Here is a 19,847-nt window from a genome sequence, read left to right as displayed (position 1 = left end):
ACACTATGGAGAGCACACCTTTTTAATTAAACCAGCTGAATCTATATTTAGAAAAAGAGTTTCCAATTAGAAATCATTATATTATGGCTGACAATCTTGATGGGTGCCTTAGACATGGAGAGTATGGAGCTTTAAGTTAATAGCTTGCTCTCTGCCCACAAATTCTAATGCCCTTTCATATTGCTAAACTGCTTCAAGTGGAATAAATTCTGTGATATGCTGGGGCTACAGATGTTGTTGAACCCACCCTACTGCAGGCATACAGTTGCTTGAAGTTTGTCACTTTGGCTTTCCCTGCTGGTTGCCAGACCTTCCGACCTCTTAAGGCTATGCAAGGCACAAGTGCAATTGCGCAAAAACAGCAGTACACACGAACAGTAATAGCCATTTACTTTTACTACCATAACGGAGTAGATGTAGCGCTCTGCTTCTCTATTGACAGCAGTATGACTTATTTCCATTGGAGCATTGTTGCTGAAGTGGAGCCTCATGTCAATAGCAGGACGGTAGCATAAAGAGGGTATTAGTCTCCCCTTTCAGCACCTCAGAGCCACTCATGGATCAATGCCAAACTCCAGCCAATGAAGCCTCATTCTACACCAGCTGCCACTTGATACAAATGCGACTCTGGATCACTAAACTTTTTCTAACCTCATCCGCAGAAGAGCAGCACCTATTGCACCAGATGAGTTTTTCAGTTTCCCAACCCAGATATCTTCATGGCACATTTGAACAAGATTGGAAACTTAATGCTAATTAGTCCCAAGTTGTGGTTATTTTTCTGCTTCGTACACTTAGGGCCACCCACAGCATGGTTCAGATTGTCCGAAATCATTCCATATTGAACCCTTCCACCTGGCAGAGAGCTAGGAATTTCCTCCTATCAGCCTAGATGAGATGAAAATCCAATTGTTGGAGGTGAAAGACAGTCCCCTAGCCCATTTTGCCATCGCTTTTCATCCAGATAAATGCTTTAAATGGGCAGTGAACACACATCCTGCCTTTATTTCCTATTATCACAATTTTTGGTCACTTTTTTTTTCTGTCAGCATTTAACATTGTAAATTGCTTCAACATTCAGTTTTCCTATGTTAATTGTCACAACTTGAAGGCAGGCACAAGCTCTGCAGATCGAGTTTCTAAGGTTTCTCCCGACCATGGGCAATGCCACAAGTAACTTACTGGTACACATATTTATTTCAAATTGTTGGAGTAGAGAAGAGGGATTTTACTCTCTATTTATCTTATGGTGCATCCAACCTTCAGTCACACATGCTGACACTGCCAAAAATCACTTCTATAGGAACAGGAATAGGTCATTCAGCCCCTCAAACCTCTTCTGCCATTCAATTAGATCATAGCTGACTTGTGCCTCAGTGTTAATGAGCTCCAGAATAAACTCATTGTTCCATCCTTCACCCTTCCATTTGCTTCTAATTTCAACATAACAAATTTGGAAAAAACTTTATAAATTGCTGGACTGACTTTCTGCCCCCACTTCACCCCTCCCCCCCCCCCCCACCCCCACCCCCACACACCCTCCAGACCTTCCTTCCCCAATAAAATTCCATTTCCTTTTATAATTCAACATGAAAGGGCACAGGTGACTGTTCTCAGGTGTTATTTTCCATACAAGAATGCAGAATAATCATCTATGTCCTCCATGTCACTGAACCAGCATGTAATGTGAATGGGAAGGAAATCATTTCCAGCAATCTGAACATCATTTTGAAGTTGTTGTGACATCACCCATTGGTAGCAAATGTAATAAGCAGGTTAGTATGTGCTGTGAGTAGCATACTGTTCATGGACCATTTTACATTCTGAAAATACATTACATTTTGCCCATTTTGGAATTGAATAGTTTATGTTCTAAAATGTCACTTATTTTACTGTCTTCTCCCGGTGTCCATTTCTGCCGTAAAACACTGTCAAGCCTATAGATATTGAAGCATTACTTGCATTCTTCTTGCTGAACATGTGGTAACTGTAGTCCTGCACTGGCAGCAGCTGTTGTCACATATTAACTGTCTCCTCTGGCTCAAATTCAGTTCTTCCTTGGTTCCTGTCCAATGCCTATTGTGTGTGTGATTGAATGTGTGAGGGCTTCTGTTACACAGGTCATCTGAAAACATAGCAACTGTTAATGAAGAAGTACACAGAATTTTCTCAGTTCATGTGGTACATCAGTTACAGCTATGGGTTTTAGTTTATAGGGTTTCACTTATGCAGAGGTATACACTTTTAAGTATTTGTGCTAACTCATCAGAATAATCAGTGATTTACCAAGTCTGCTCCTTCTTATGCTGTCCCTCGGGATCGAGGATAACTAGCTTCCACTCTGGCATGATGAGTTCTGGGATGGTTAATAAGTTCAATGCGTGATCTGCAGACTCTGCCACATGAGGAGTAGGTGATGCTTGAAGGGTCAGGTAGATGAGTAGTTTGGAGGTTTGTGCGCTCCCTCCGACACCTCGACTTTGCCTCCTTTGTTCCCCACCAAGTCCCTCAAGATGTACGATGCCTTCCTGAATGAGGGCTTTCTCCATCTAGGCCAGTCACGAACCAGGGGCTCCCACAGGTTGATGAAGATGTTTGATCTCTTCAGGGATGCTTTGAGGGTCTCTCTAAAGCATTTCCGCTGTCCTCCTGGGAATCTCCTGCCGCGACCAAGTTCTGAGTAGGACAGCTGCTTGGGGACTCTTGACTCAGGCGTGGGAACGACACATCCCACCCAGCGGAGCTGGTTTAAGGTGATTTGCTCCCCGGTGCTGGGCAAGTTGGCTTGGGAGAGGACGCTGCTGTTGGACCGCTTTTCTCGCCACCAGATTTGGAGGATCTTGCGGAGGCACATCTGGGTGGTATTTCTCCAGTACTTTTGAGGTGCCTCCTGTATGGTGTCCAAGTCTCCGAAGCATTATAGAAACGCAGGGATCACTGCTCCCTGGTAAACCATGATCTCAGTCTCTGGTTGAGATAGTGATCCTCAAATACTCTCTTCCTCAGTCATCTGAAGGCTGAGCTGGCACATTGGAGGCGATGATGAACCTTGTCGTCTATGTCTGCCTTAACCGAGAGGAGGCTCCCAAGATATGGAAAATGGTCCACGTTTTCCAGGATTTTGCCATTGATGTTAATTGACCGGGAGAGGTGTGCTGTGGGACTGGTTGGAAGAGGACCTCCATTTTCCGAGTGTTTAGTGAAAGACCCTTTTTCTCATATGCTTTGGAAAAGGAGTCAACAATGATCTGGAGCTCAGTTTCAGAGTGAGCACACATGCAAGTATCATCTGCAAACTGAAGCCCGACGATCGAGGTTGAAGTGATTTTGGTTTTGGATTGAAGGCAGCGTAAGTTGAACAGTTTCCCGTCTGTTCTGTAGATTATCTCCGCGCCTGTGGGTAGTTTGCTGGAGGTGAGGTGTAGCATTACAGCGAGGAAAATGGAGAAGAGGTTGATGTGATGACAACCTTGCTTGACCCCAGTCTTGACTGAGATAGGGTCTGTGGTAGTTCCATTGCTGAGGATCACAGCTTGCATGTCATCGTGGAGTAGATGAAGGATGGTGGCAAACTTCTGGGGGCAGTCAGATTTGAGCAGGATGCTCCATAAGCCTTCACAGTTGACAGAGTCAAAGGCATTTGTGAGATCAAAAAAGGCCATGTACAGCAGTTGTTGTGACAAAAACACCACATGCCAAATGGAAATATTAATTTCATCATGTGGAACTTTGCCTGAGACTTTTACTGGAAATTGTTACAAATAACTTTTAAAATAGAACAGCTAGCAGCCAAGATGGCCACACACAATTTGCATTTAAAAAACCAGTGCATTAGGCTGGAGACAGACATGGTTGACTCAGACTAGCAAGAACAATGGGGTGCTCTCTGATTCCAATTATCTGAGATAGCCTTATTAATGTGGTAGTCAAAAGACATCAATACCCATTGATTTTGAAAGAATCAACCTCCCACCAAATATGTCTGGACAGCCTAAGGGGACAGCCTTGAATTTCAGAGACCATTTCAGAAGGTTCTGATTCAAACACAAAGAGGTGGTCACATCATGTGACTGCATAGGCCACTCTAGCGATTTGTGAGTGGTGACTCAGAAGGCAGACAGCAACTGAGATCCAGGAAGGGAACATCTCTCTCTCTCTCTCTCCCCCCCCCCCCCTCCCCACCCCCAGTAGAGATCCATAGAAGCCTCAAGCTGCTGCTGGAAGCCTAGTGTACAGATCCTTACAGTCAGCAACCAGAGGACAAGGATAAAGTCCCTCTTCTTCCTTCCAGAACCTGAGAAACAAGCCCGAACCATGCACATGACCCAGTGAGGACTTCAGGACTACAATTTCAACTAAAGACACTGAGACTACTGAACTGTATTTAAATTTCATTTTTATTATGGACTCTACTCCAACCTCCCAACTCTTTTTCTTCCTCTGTAATCTATTTGTGTGTGGCTCTTGTGTGAATGTGGGTGTGGATACGTAGCGTTTTTTAGTAATTTTTAATCAGGTTAGAGTGATAACGTTAATAAACTTACATTTTTCTTGTTTAAACTCAAGAAACCCTGTCTGATTGATTTATTTGCAATTATATTAGAGGAACAGGAGCAAGTGCTCACTGAGGTGATAAATTAAATCACTGTGTTAAACAAAACGACCCTGTTGCATCAAACCAGAGAAAGGGCGAAAGGGAAGCCTGAGACCCCTTCCTCACCTGATCATAACATTGTTGTTCACTGCATTTTTCTTGGATTTGCTGTGCAGTGATGATTGTGTTTGTGTTGCCTCTCAATGAGCAAAAGCTACACTGCGACAACGGAAGGAGCTCTTCAGCCATTGGGAGGAGGCAATTGAGGAGGATCCTTGCAATGATCTTCCCTGTGGCAAAGAGCAGGGAGATTCAGCTGTAGGAAGTATCTGCAATATTCCAAGAAACAGCACAAACTGGTCAGAAATTGATTTGTCAAATGTCACTCACTTTATTTCCAAATAAATTCTATTTTTAGATATGTTCTTAAAAATAAAACAGTCCAGGACCTAGCCAGTGAAATGGTTTAGACACTGGTCTTTCATATCTGGGTGAAAATCAAGCCTACTCCGAGGGTCCTACACGAGGTGAAGAGCCTCAAACCAGGTTCTAGTGGTCATAGGTTACTGGCAGTAAATTGGCAAGCTCACTTAGAGATCATGATATTAATGGATGGTATTTGAAATAGAACAATTACACATTGACCAGAAGAGTATGGAACTACACTGAATTTTAGGTTACCTACATGTTCACGTCTTAACCAGATTAATACATAAATATTAAACAATTTGGGAAAGAATATTTCACATCTGATTCAATTTATGTTGGAATCAAAATTGACTGTCTGGTGTGTTTTACTTCACACTGACATTAATTCCATATTACTAACTTTCATATAAATCTTTACCGAACCCTGTTCTTTAAGTACTCTCTGTGTTCCTTTAAGAATACTTTATAGCAAGATTGTTTTTCCTCATCCAATTTTCTCACCAACTTTGTCCCCTTCTCATCTTGAAGCCATTGATTCATGCACGGGGTAAAGTTCCGCAGACAGCACTGACACTCACATAATTAATAAATAAATGTAATTCATTAATAAAAATCTGGAATTGAAAGCTAATCTCAGTCATGGTGCCTTGAAACTATCATTGATTGTATAACCCATCTAATTCACTAATGTCCTTTAGGGAAGGAAATCTGTCATCCTGACCTGGTCTGGCCTACATGTGACTCCAGACACACAACAATGTGATTGACTTTTAATTGCCCTCTGAAATGGCCTAGCAAGCCTTTCAGTTGTCAAGGGCAATTGGGGATGGGCACCAGAGTTGGCCTTGCCAGTGACACCCACATCCCATGAAACAATAATAATATTTAAAACTAATGGCCATTATTTAAGGAGAGAGAAACAGAGTTAACGTTTCAGGTCTGTGATCTTTCATTAGTTCTGGAAGGATGTGAGGATCCTTGAAAGTGTGCAGAGGAGATTTACCAGAATGGTTCCAGGGGTGGAGGATTTTAGTTACAAGACTGGGTTGGAAAAGCTGGGGCCATTCTCCTTAGAACAAAAGAAATTGAGGGGAGATTTAAGCGTACAAGTATACAAGATTATGACATGCTTAGATAGGTTATACAAGGAAAAACTGTTCCCATTAACAAATAATACAAGGACTAAGGGACACATTGAAAGTTTTGGGCAAAAGATGCAGGGGGAATATGAGGAAATACTTTTTTATGCAATGGGTGATAATGAACTGGAGCTCGCTGCACACAACAATGGTGGAAGCAGAGATGATCCTTAACTTCACGAGGAAGTTGGATGGCCACCTGAGAGGAATAGACTTACAGGGCTATCGGGATCGAGCTGGGAAGTGGCACTTGATGGGCTGAATGGCCTCCTTCTGTGCCATAAATGACTCTATGACCCTAAAGCCATTCATAGAGTATATCAATATGCATGGGTGTCTGCTTTTGGAATAGATTTTGACCATTTATTCCTTTTCATTGTTAACAAAAATGTGATGGAAAAGAAAGGTACTTCATCATTGGTCAGGAACAGACTAAGCACACGACGACTGTATGAGGTAGAGAGCACATTCCAAGAAGTTTCTTTTGGCCTCCCTCGCCTCTAGCACCCCATTGCCATGGCATAAACACACCTATCCAATTCTTACCACTTTAGGATGGGGTTACTTAACATTCTGTGTCAAAGTCCATTCATTTTAAGATTGCTAACTCTGGTTGGACATATTATTATCACATGACCTCCTAACTCCAACCGCCTCGTCGCTGACACTCCCACCACTGGTCACCCAACATGTCTATCCTCGGGACCCAGCGCTTTCCCGTGTCATTTGGAAAGTGAACAGGCCATTGGTCAGCAGATTGGATGATTCTTAGCTGTCGAGTCAAACAGCCTTTCCCTCCTTCGCCAATAGCATAAAAACTAATTAACAAAAATATTGAAAGAAAATGGGGAAAAATCCACAACGTTTTTTGAATGCCCTAATGACTTCTCCCTGGTTTGCCACCAACAGTATTGCAGAGATTAATCTTCAATTTCTGTAGAGTCTGGGACAATCCTAAAGGATTTGCCCTAGAAATCCCGTCAGGAAAAAAAATATTGACAGTGCTGTGTATCTGATTTTATTAGCAGGTTGATAGGTCTGAGAGTTGGGAGACAGGATTTAAGTTTTGTCCCTGGGATGGTATAAATGAGTGCATCTGCTTTCAGTACAGATGTGTTACAAGGAATGTGAATGTTGAAATGGGGCTTTATTCATTGATGCTTAAAGTTGAAATCATAATAAAGGACTCAGTTATATTACAAGTACCTGTTTGAAACTACTGGCTGCCCAGATCATTGTGGAGCTGACAGATCCAAAGGGTGAATTTCTGTCACCGCCGAAGTTACGCTAGCGGAGTGGGAGAAGCTCTGAGGAAACACTATTTAAGCTGGTACACTGCTGAAGTGCAGTTATTTTAACTGGTCTCTCACTAACCGCTAAAATGCTGACCCATCATCAGTTCAGCAACTTTACACCTATATAATCTCACGCATTTTACATTGATGTGAAGCCAAAAGCTGCTTCCCAGAGGCATAACATGTAGTGTAGAGCTGGCGTTTAAATTGAGGCCAGAACTCAAATTCCCCCTGTTGCAGTTATGAGAAAGTTTGAGTCGAAGTTGGTCCAAAGCCAAAGCAGTGCTCGCACCGCAACCCAAGTGTAAATCGGGGTGTAAAGATCTGAAGTGATTCCGAAGCAAAGCAGAAGGAGAATCCCTTCTACAGTGAATCTCACTCCATTTGGTCCTGTGATCAAATCTGACCCTGAAATTGGATTTAGGCTGAATTACATCGCTGCTAATCGAAACCGATTTGTATTAAGACTACAGTTGTCCAGTGAATTCATTCTTCAGTATCTCTCATATTACAGCATGAAATTCTATGTCTGTATGTATATGATACATATATGTACAGAGATCACAAGTGTATATACATTAATGTTTATATTAATATGTATATATGTTATCTTAACTGTAAACCCTGAAATTATGTTTTCGCTGTGCTGCTAATCTCTGGCTGCCTTCGTGCAGATAATTGTGGGAAAACACTCAATCTCTCAGCAATCTGGCAGTGCCGAGGCGCCGAATTCTTTATACATTGCTTTTCGGTACTCCGTCAACCCCACTTCTCGACTGGATTGAATCGCAATGTGCCGTGCATGACAATCCCCTGTGCTGGGAATGAAAGGGCAAGAGGTGTTATTTGGTGGATAGGACTGCAGCAGGCGTCTGTTTGATGAATGGTTTCACATCACACTGGGTCGCCTGTTGGTGTCCTATATGTATCGCCGGGGACACAGTAGTTTGGTACATTCCCAGCTGTTCTCTCCCAAACAAAACCTTCAGGGACCTGCTGGCTGGAAAACGAAAGAAAATAGCCAAATAGAACGCCACCTCGCGTTTCAATTTAACAAGTGTTTTTTTTTAAATGAAAGATTAATTAATGTGACCGAAATATAGATAAAGCCTTTTTTTAAACTCGTCCTGCGCCTTATGAAGCAGTTTAATATTTGAGCTGAATGACATTAAAATGAAGCAGCAAAAACACATCGAGAGTTGGTGATGTGATTAAATTGTACTTGGCGTTTTGTATCAGTTATGGAGATATTGACTGTGCAAAGCTGTTACAGTTTGTGTGTGTGTGTGTGGCTACCCTGTTGTCAAAATTTACAGAAAACGCGTTCATTTAAAGACTCAACGTGCCACATTATAAAGCCATAAGCAGCCCATTATCTACAGCTCCTAGTCTGGCAATCGGAGCCACCATAGTTATTCAATGTTCCATATTCAAGTTACTTCCTCCTTATTTTAGTCATTCGCTGGGAGTTGCGATGTCCCACCAACTTCGAGCAACTCCAGTCTCCCCGCAGTGGGAGGAGAGAAAACAACAGAAGTTACTGCCTGACCCTTTCTAACGCTGTCTTGTGACAACTGCTGTTCAGCTTTGGAATCAAGAGAAGGAGACTGTCCGGAGCAACAGACCCGGCCTCCCCTCCTCGACTTTACGAGCTGCCACGGGCTTTTTCCAGGATCAGATATCATCAGCTCCAAAGTCTTTAACTGACAGTCCCGAGCACTGGCTTGCTAGGAGCCAAGATCGCTGCGGTGGTGATGATGATGATAGTAAAAGCCTCCATGGTAGGAGTGTCCCGGCTGGCTGCACGTTAATTAGCCCTTCCCAGTGCAGCGCCGTGCAGTGTAACCAGTTGCTGTCTGCTTGCTAGTCAGGGGGCGGATGGGACCAAACGCCTTTCACAAGTTTCTCGCTGCACACAGCTACCCCTGCTGCAAGAGCACAGAAACTAAGTAGTGTAAGTGAGAGAGAGAGAGAGAGAGAAGAAACTTTTTTTGGACGAATTCTTATTTCTCACTCGCAGTGGCCAGTTTTTTTTTTCCTGTCTGAGCCAATTTAGGGTCTGAGAAATTGAAGATAGCTTCTACTGGTCTTGGCCGATTTTACTGGAATTGTCTGTTGTGTCTTAACTATCAACATGACACTTTTGGGCTCAGAACATTCTCTGCTGATCCGCAGCAAGTTCAGATCAGGTAAGGCAGAGTATAACTTGTTACAATCTTAATGTGTACATATGTCATTTTCAACCTTCGTTTTTACTATAGTATTCCAGAGAAATACATTAGAATGAAGACATGATATATTAATTCAGGTAGTAATTACATTCTTTCAAATATTTCCGGTCTGATACTAAGTGAGCGTCATTTTGGATTGCATTACCTTCCAGCAAACCTTTCCATCTTCTGTTTGCTTTTCTCATTTGCCTGTTAATTATTTTAGTCTTAATTTAATCTCTTAGATTTTGCATGTCAGTCCATTCACAGCAATAGCTACATCCAACCTGTAGGGAATTAAAAATGTAACATGTTGATACCAATCTACTTCTGGTTGTAATATTAGGTGCTGATGTTGTGTGGATCTTTCCAAACTGTCATTAGTGTTTTGTGAGGTATTTACGATTGCCACCTTTTCTATAAGAATACTTATTTGCTTACCTGCTGTCCAAATCTAGCTGTAAAAAAAGATGAAAATCAATCACATATGTATTTGCCAAGGTTTAAATAGAGAATTAACCTCTTTCTGACCTCCTGCAGTATATTTGTTTTGTAATTACTGATGTTTGTTTGAGTGCGGCTAATTTTGAACCTAGTGTCTGAGATATTTTCAGCTAGCACAAGAGGTTTTCCTAATGTACGTGTTGCCAGTGCAGGAGTAGAACTGAATAAGATCAGTAACATTGTTAATGTGTCCTTGAAAATCAATTTACCATTACTGGTAAACAGTGGAAAGACATCTCATTGTATCTTTGATAGCAGATGTTAACACAAAAGTGGATGTAAAGAGCTCAATGAACACTCTAATCATTTAACCTTCCTATAAATTGTACAATTTAGTTGTGTTTTATTTTAAACATTACATTGGAGGTAAATGGATTTGTGCACTTGTTATAAATTAAGTGGTTATAAATGTGAGGCAGACTTATGCACATCAAAATGTACTCGTCCTGAGGACTGATCAATTAAAACTGTGTCATTTAAGCAAATGGATCATTCTTTCATTTGTTTAAAAAATTTTGTGTTTGCGCAAACTGGAACCTATTCAATTAAATAAAGTATAACTTTTTGTGTATTTTGCATTGTCTTCCATCACAACCAAAAATGCCAATAGATTATTATATTCAGGAATTACTAGTTTAAATGCATGTTTAATTAATTTTAACCGTCATTTGTTGTATGAAATCTGCTTGCATTAAAATTATAACAGTTTAACTCTTCAACGTTGTGACAACACTGCCACCTTCCTGAAACAAATTATAATTGAATTTGACTTTGCATATTTCATTCATGATTCTGATTTCAGAAAGAATGTTTCAACTTTTTCCTGCATTTCTAAATGATGTAATTTTGTTGTTTTTTTATCTGTGTTGCTTTTTTAAAAAAATACCTAAAATTATGAAGCTCAACCCTGCATTGGTAACAGCCCTCAAAGTGAACAAGGCGTGTAGATAATGGAAATAGACTGCACATTACTGCTCAGTGAATACAAGTGAACCAGGAAACTGTCACTAAATCAGAGTTTTCACTGAAAAAGGACTTTTTATTCAACTTTTATATTCTGTACTATTGTTCCTGATATGAAAACATGCACTACTTTAAAGTATAGTAATGCAGCTTTATTATATTTTGGTAGACTGACAAAACACTCAAGTGCCACCACAATGTATGCAGCAGCACAAGCTAAGGGTAAACTATGGGATATTGCAGCAAATATTACAGCTTAAAGTATATATACAGCAGGTAGATTAAAAATCTTTTTGATTTTGACTCAAGTAAAAGTCATCTAGGTATTTTTTTTTAAAGTAAGTTCCAAATGCTGGTTTATCTTGCTGCGTGACTGTCTTGTCTTTAACAGCATATTTCTGTGATCTGTGCTACACAGTTCTGCATCAGTGAACTAAATGTTGGGCTGTCAGCTGTCTGATTCTGTGTTTACAACAGGAATTGGTGCTAATGCCCTTTAGTATTGGATGGGAGACTCTACTAGAAAACAGATCAATCATTGCCCTGTTTTATTCTGTCTCAGGGCAGGGCTTTCTTGGAATATTAGTCTCCCTCATATAACTTATTAATTTATATGATAGATTAATCTTATTTAGATAAATAGCACTGAAACTGGTCATGGATCCACTTATGGATTAATTAGGTTATTTTATTGAGTTATTTATGCAATTCAGTAGCTATTTTAATCACATTCCTGTAGTATATGCCAGCAGTGTTCTGGCAGCAGCCTCTTAAAATGCTTTGAACAGAAACAATACATTATTTCATAGAATATGCGATACATTTTTGATCAATAAAGTTGGCCTTCAGTTCACACATCTCAGAATTCCCTATTTGTTCTCTACACATTTATTGCATCATGAGAATTGATTTGAAATCACACTGTCCAGGACAATTAATAGTTAAATAGTGAGGTTATAATCTTTAACACATTTCAGATATGAAATTGTGTGTAGCAACATGTCAAGTTCTACATATAATCCTTGCATATATGATGAGATTGGAATAGTACAATATCTGAACTTTAATATAGGGATTAGAATTTAGTTTTAATTTGACAAAAACATTTTGCAGAGTGTTTTTTTGCTTCGAACATAAGCTTAGCTTGAACAGTTTTGCTGCCCCTGCAACTCACCACATCATTTTCTTGTGTGTTTTTATAGAAAAACTTTTTTGTCCAGTTCACTCTGAAAATATCATCCTGTTTAATTGCGACATTAGTCTCAAGTATAATCACACATTTGCAATTTATCATTGGTGCAAAGTTGTCAGAATGTAGTAATGTGAATGTTGCCCCAAAACAGTCCCACAGTAACTCCCTATTATCATTACTCTTTCCAGCCAGCACAAATGCAAATATATTGACATCTAAAATACCTGACATCAACTTGTTGGTATATGTCTATGATCTAAGCTTTACTGCACTAATGCACAGCCTGATCCAGAATATACATTTTGTTAAACTGCCCACTATAAATGTAGTTAGAATGAGACCCGAATACTCAGATCATTGCCTCCAGGGCACACAAAGTAAACAGAACTGGAATTCATCCAAGTGCCAGTTCAATTGGGGTGGGTATCTTTTTTATTAACTCCCCTGCTATGCTTGCATTTGTCAGATTGACCTGCATTTTCTGTCTCTCTAATTTTGGCTGTGAGTCGTGCTTTGTGGAAAACTACGTTCGGGGCCTTAATGCTACTTTACCCTGTGCCTCTGTGCAGAACTAATGTTAGGGGCAAGTGGTAACAGCTCTTGGGACTGAAAATTGAGATGTCATTGTGTTAAAGTTAGCAGACTATTGAAGTATTTTGAATTTTGCTGTACAGCCAGGTATGCCACTTGGAACCGTTGCAAGTTCATTCATCCCTACACATCTGTGTGCACTTTAGTGGATAATGGCTATAAATATTCTTCAGCACATGTAGCACCTTAACAAGTTTTTCAGCAATAATAATAGAAAAAAATTGTAAACGGCACTGTGGTTACTAGAAGTACCAAGATTTGTCTCGGTTCATCAAACACCTGAAACCCAAATGTACAACGGCTTAAAAACACAAAGTGGTGGAAACACACTAGATATCAGTCAGTATCTGAACGAGAAAGACAGGTTAACATTTCACATGGGGCCCTGCCCCCATCAGAAGCTTGGCTGAAACTGCCCAAACTCATTTATTCATCCTTTTACAACAGAGAGTGGTGTCTTTGGCCCATCAATGCTCTTAGATTTGAATCCAGATTGCACAGATGAAAGGATTATGTGGGAAACCATTCAATCAGAATCTCATGTGCAAGCATTTAACGATATTTATTGAATGCATATTTTGCTTTTGTTAAAAAAAGAAAGAAATAAAGGCTCAATAATTAATTTTTTAAATCACTCCCTTCTGTCATTGGGAAACCATAAACTAATAACACAGGCTAAAGAGATAAAACTGCATGGATCGGTCCATTCTTATAGAATTAAAGCTGGGTTGCTGGCATGTTGACCATGGAGTAGCTCTCAATGCCTTTTATACTGACAGGTGCAAGGCAGAAGCACTATGCTGAGAGTGACACCAAAAAAAATGAAGCATGCTGAACGTATTTTCTTTCCCAAATTTTCTCTTGTGTTTCCATTTTGCTGGGATACATTTTACAGGAACTGGACTACCTCCAATACCTCACCCAAGTGACTGTTATTTGTGTGGGAGCCCTAGAGCTGAGTATCGTCAGACTTTTCGGCTTGAGACAATGGGGTTGATGGGTGTGGAGGAAATCGTAGCTATGCTGAGTCTTGTCCTCATCCAAAATCCACACGCTTACAACAGGGATTGTTGGAAAGTGTTCAGGAGATACTGGCTTAGTGTACCTTAAATGGCAAATTCTAGTGAAATTTGAGCATGATATCAGGGGTTTGCAAGTTATATCACCTAGCTATGTAAAGGATTTGCTTTACTTAGCAACTCTGAAATTATCCAAAATGTTGAAACTGGATTCTACTCATCTTCCAAGCAGAGAGCGAACTATGAATGTGGATAATATAGAGTCTTGAAGGACTTGCATTTATATAGTGCCTTTCATGACTGCAGGACATCCCAAAGCACTTTACAGCCAATGAAGTGCTTTTGAAGTGTAGTCACTGTTGTACTGTGTGCAGCAACCAATTTGCATACAGCAAGATGCCACAAACAGCAGTAACAATGACCAGATAATTTGTTGTTTAGTGATGTTGATTGAGGGATCAATATTGGTCAGGAGACCATGCAGAACTCCTCTGATCATCTTAGAATAGTACCATGGGATCTTGTACATCCACCTCAGTTTAACATCACAACTGAAAGCTGACACTCCCTCAGTAATGCACTGGAGTGTCAGCCTAGATTTAGTGCTCAAGTCTCTGGAGTGGGACTTTGCACACAATGATCTGTTCAGAGGTGATACTGCTACCAACCGAGCCACGGCTGATACCTGATATAGCAGAAAGGTTCCAAAAAAAAATAGTTACTTGGCAATCATCAGGGCTTTCGGTGTTGTAAAAGGACGAATAAAAAGGACGAATTGGGCAGTTTACAAAGAATGGAGTTCCTAAAGCGCTTGTGACTGACTCACCGTTTCAGCTAAAGTATGATTCAGAGAGTTCAGGCAGGTATGAACAAAATGGGAAAGTAAAAAGCTTCACAGTAAAAATGGAATAGAATAGAATGGAAACTCACAGCTTACGGTACTTTATATCACATCACACTGTGATATAATGTAATTGTTGCCAGTTGTCGATATAATTGTAACTACAGATAAATATACAACCTGTTACATTAATAAACAGCACAAAATGTTAATTTAGAAAGGCCGACACACAGCAAGGTTTGAAAGGTAAAAATCAAGGTGAGCTGTAACAACAGGTTTGCTTGGCAACTGCTTGGTTTTAATTAAACAACCATGTCTGTACACATCTCAAATATTTCTAAATTCCAGCCATCTGTCAGGATGCAGAATACTATCCTTTTTAAAAAATAATTACTGAAAATGTTAACAGTGCAGCAAAAAAATTCATGCCATCTATCTTCAAAAAGCAACGCTTTCATTGTCAAAGGCACCATTTTACTTTTTTTTTCTTTCTACTTCTTGTTACCAGTAGGAGATTACCTGATAAAATAGTCAATTATTTACCGCCATCAAACCTGTGATTCAAAATTAAGTTTGAAAAGTACCATCACCATATGACTACATTGGTTGTTTTTCAAATGTGCCAAAATCGTACCTTAATATTACTCAAGATCCATCAAAGCAGCCTTGCAAAATTTGGGGGTGTTCTGTGCCTTTATCATTGATGTAAAGGACTGCTGATACCTTGTGCTGGTTCTGGAGTCGGGTTGGGATTTATACTCAGCTGTACTTACAATTTCTTCACTCCAGCACTGCAGTTGTCAGGTGCAGTGTTGGGAGTGTTCAGGGTTTTCTTTATTTTCTGGTGTGTTCATGCTTATTGAAGTGAGCGATGGGATTGGACCACCTTTTCACTTTGCAGTTAATGTCAGCATGAAGTGCTCTCGTGTCAGTTACTTTAACAAGTTGGATGCAGAATAAAACTCTCTGTCTTGAGAGAGACTGTCTTAGTAATGTGACCGAGCCTCCAGTTTAGGAGAGCATCTTAAGTGTGTGGCTAGCACAGCATAGTATATTTCCATCTCGAAGCTTTCAGTTTTAGTTTGTAATTTCAAAACACAGCCTCTGCGTTGAATATTTAAGTAATTCATTTAATGTAGGATCTGTAACATATAAGAACATTGGAATAGATGTAGGCCAGTCAGCCCCTCGAGCCTTCTCTGTCATTCAGTTAGATCATGGCTGATCTTACCTCCACTCCATTTATTCGCCTTTGCTCCATATCTCTTGGTACCCATACCTAACAAAAACCTATTGATCTCAGTCTCGAAAGCTCCTATGGTTGCACCATCCACATCCTTTTGGTGGAGAGAATTCCAGATTTCTACTACTTTTTGTGCGGAGAAAGTGCTTTCTAATCTCCATCCTAATTGGGCTGGTTCTAAGTTGAAGATTGTATCCCCTTGTTCTTGATTTCCCCACTAGAGGAAATTGTTTCCCTGTCAATCCCATTGAAATCTTTTAATATTTTGAACACCTCAATCAGATCATCCCACAATCTTTTGTACGTAAGGGTAACAACCATGTAATAGATGGATACTTCCGTTCTTTTTGTCACCTGCTGAATCCTGATCAAGGTCTAGAGGTGAGAGAAAGCTTTCACACAGGGAGTTGGAAAAGAGGACACAGGTCATTCGAGGCTACTTACACACTCCTTGTCGAGGCATTGACAGAGACCTGAGGCTCGGCATTTCAGATGGACTTAGGAAAAACTTAAAAATCAGAAAATTTACTTTAAAGTGTCAAGATAAGCCAAACAAGTTAAGTATTAATAAGTCCAGACATTTGACTTTTTAGAGGATCAGGACTGGTTTTAATAGGTTTTAACCACAACTATTATGGTTTGTATAAATCCCAGAATGGTGATATCACAGAATCAAGCACACAACCTTTATGCAGTGCTCATTAACAAGTGCATAGCAAAGCTCTTTCCATATCCATTGCTTTTTTATACCTTGAATCAATTACTCCAAATAGCAGTTTTGTTTGTAAAAAGTTATGGGCAGGATTGATGCAAATTTGTGCAGGGTAAAAATTTTCTTTTTAAAAACTTAAAGGGGTAGATATCTGTCAATAAAAGGGGGCATCATATCATCCGCCTGCTGCATGCGCTGCCCGATATTCAATTCCAATGACTGCAATAGAACTGAATATCAGGCCTGGCCTATACCATCCATATTCACTTTGTAAAGTTCTTTCCAAATGTCTTTTTTCTTTCTGGCAAGCATCTGATAAAGTATTAGCAGTAATGTAGCACCAGTGTGTAATTTGTGCACAGTTTTCAGCTGGGTGAGCAAGTTGCTTACTTTTACCGAGTGCAACTGCTTGGCAGATGTATTCACAGCCGACAACTGGTGGTACTATTTTTATCAGCTTAATTTGATCAGTTGTGTATAAATCATCTGGTTGGATTGCAGTGACCTCAGCACTTCACCCTACAGTTTAACTTGCAGCTTCTCTACGAAAGGGTTCTATTTTTAATGCAATTCCCCAAAGACTTAAGGTCATCACTTCAGCCCTGAAGAACAGCCGGGACTTGAGAGCAAATATTTTATGCAGGTTCCAACATGAATGCAAAAATCTTTAGCTACAGGTTCACAGCACCCGAGGGCGTGCTGGGAATGATCTCATAGCCTGAACAGAGCTTCCCTGCCCATTCATTTTGGTTTCTAAAGGAAACATTCGGAAGTATGGGGACAGTTAGTGGGATCAGGGGCCTCTGACAACACTTGACTACCATCAGGTCCTTGTAGGGCTATGACCCTTTGGGAAATTAAGCATGGTTGATGCTGCAGAGAGGCAAGACAATCTGTCAGGGATCATACCTTACAAAATAGATGGAGGCCAGGTTGGCAGCTGTCATGTTCACTCCTATTTCAGCAGTCAGCGATTAAAAGGAGGTTTGACTATCTTATTTTCACTTTTCTCTCTTTTCTTAAGGCTTAGCCACTTCTCATTTTTAAAAATTGAACCATAATGACGAGCACTCCGTAAGCTGTTGCTGGGTTGCTACTGAACGCTTGTACTGCTTCTAGTCGTTCCTCACCAAACAAGTTATGGCTTCTATTATTGGGCGTTGTTGGTTAAGTAACAAATAGAATCCAGGCTGCTGATCCCTTTGAATTCAACATTTAGATGTGTACATGTAAAACTTGTACCTTTTTCTAAAACAAAATTCACAAATCCTGAAACATGTGGCAAAGGCTGTGCCTCACCGGTGGTTCAACAACAGTAAAGGCAACATCTGTATTAAGTACACACAAGTTACTGGAATGTACATATTGCGTTTGCATTACTATTCCTGAATGGCCAGTTAAGAGTTAGGCAAATATATGGTAAACAAGTTTTCAAGAGACTTTAATATCATAGTACTGATGCTGTACAGCATGATTGTGAATTATCTTTGTGATGTGACAGTGTTTGACCTCTCGTTCACTTTTTTTTTTGTTCTACTTCACAATCTGTGCCTGGACCACACACTGCCGTGATTCTGTTTAAAAGACATGTTTATAACTGTGCATCCTGTTTTTAACGATATATTTGTAAGGGTGTGCTTTTTGTTTGCCTTCAAATTTGTGTGCAGCTGTTATCATGGATATTAGAGGTTGGTTCTTAAATAATAGTTAAATGGTCCTTTTGATTTTTGGGGGTTTTATTTGAGTATCAGAATTTAATGATTAAAAATTTCAATCTTTTCAGCTAACACAAAATTAGAAGAAAGAGGAAATGAACAATACTAAAGTTGATCTTTTGTAATTTTAGTTTATTATCCTTTTTAATTTTGATGTGGCCTGGTAGATAAGTGCAGCAGAGCATCTTGATCTAACCTTTAAACCTCGTCTGCCATCTGAGTGTTTTGTTTCCTGACCAGTCCACTAGAGGGAGTATCACACTATTGCAAAGACAAAGCCATTGAGTTCAAGAAAGAACTTGCATTTCTGTAGTGCCTTATCACATCACCCAGGAGTCCCAAAGCACTTCAGATACAAAGAATTATTTTGACATGTAGTCACTGTTGCAAAGTTTGCAAACACAGCAACCATTTTGCATCTAACAAGCTCCCACAAAAAAAAGTGAGATGAATGGTGGTATCAGTTGAGAGAGAAATCTTGGTCAAGATACCAGGAGAACTCCCTGTTCTTTGAATAGGCCTATAATTCCATGAGCCACAATTTAATGCTTCATCCAAAAAGGATAGTTTTAGCACTTTCTCAGTACATCATTATAACCCTAGATTTTTTACCTATCAACTTAATTGAAATATCGTTCATTCTCCCACAATACACATGATTAGACTCCTCTACAAAGGTTTTTTGGATTTGCTAGCATGCATTTTCACAAGACAACACACACGCATGTATGTATCATACTTAAAACCAGTGGTTGCATTCTTGAACCACAGAAATGCCCAGACCACGAGGAGGCCCTTACTGAATAAGTGCAGCTGTACATAAAACGCCTACTGTATCCCTTGCTAATGTCCGAAATGGCTCGCAGGCAATAAAATTCAGTGATGCGTCTGTTAAGAAGTGCGGACAGTGCTATGCCTCTCTGAGCTCAAACGTTGATTTTCAGATTAGCACTGCTAAAAACTGTGCCCCGTTTGTTCTTCCTAAAGGTCAGTCAGACCAGCATTGAATTTTATTGTCCATATATTAAGGTGTATGAGTCTTAAGTGTTTAAAGTTTCTTTTTTTAATAGAAGTCTTGTTACCTGCATCTTTCTGCCAGTCCACCAGCAGCGGCAGGTCAAACGTGGGCAACACCAGTGGCATTCTTTCTCGATGGCTATTTCTTCATTGTTGTTTTCAGCAGTGAGCAGTTGGCACAGCACCTTTTCCTGTGCACTTAAGTTATCACTGAATGGCTATATGACTGTACATACAAATGATTGGCCATCGAGAAAGAATGATATTGGTGTTGCCCATGTTTGACCTGCTCCTGAAGGCAGGCTGGAGGATGCCAACCAAGGCGCATTTATTCATCTTCCTCACCACACCCCCTTCCCCCCACCCCCACCCACTGACCCCCA

At 40.2% G+C, this 19,847-nt stretch overlaps 1 protein-coding gene across 13 annotated transcripts in view; it reads left to right on the top strand.

Moving 5' to 3' along the window:
• Nucleotides 1-19,847, top strand: part of LOC137384241 (myocardin-like) — a 755,068-nt gene that overhangs the window by 621,784 nt on the left and 113,437 nt on the right. For 2 of the 13 annotated variants that reach the window (XM_068057972.1, XM_068057969.1), the window contains exon 1: nucleotides 8,909-9,646. The exons of the other annotated variants lie outside the window; for them this stretch is intronic. In XM_068057972.1, coding sequence (XP_067914073.1) covers nucleotides 9,592-9,646 — 55 coding nt within the window. In that variant the 5' untranslated portion in view covers nucleotides 8,909-9,591. Of the gene's footprint in view, nucleotides 1-8,908; nucleotides 9,647-19,847 lie in introns of those variants that run through there. 13 annotated transcript variants of the gene reach the window in all.

This window comes from Heterodontus francisci, chromosome 26 (assembly GCF_036365525.1).
Source record: "Heterodontus francisci isolate sHetFra1 chromosome 26, sHetFra1.hap1, whole genome shotgun sequence".
NCBI classification, from domain to species: domain Eukaryota; kingdom Metazoa; phylum Chordata; class Chondrichthyes; order Heterodontiformes; family Heterodontidae; genus Heterodontus; species Heterodontus francisci.
The sequence above is the reverse complement of the archived record's forward strand: the minus strand, read 5'-3'. Positions and strand labels throughout refer to the sequence as shown.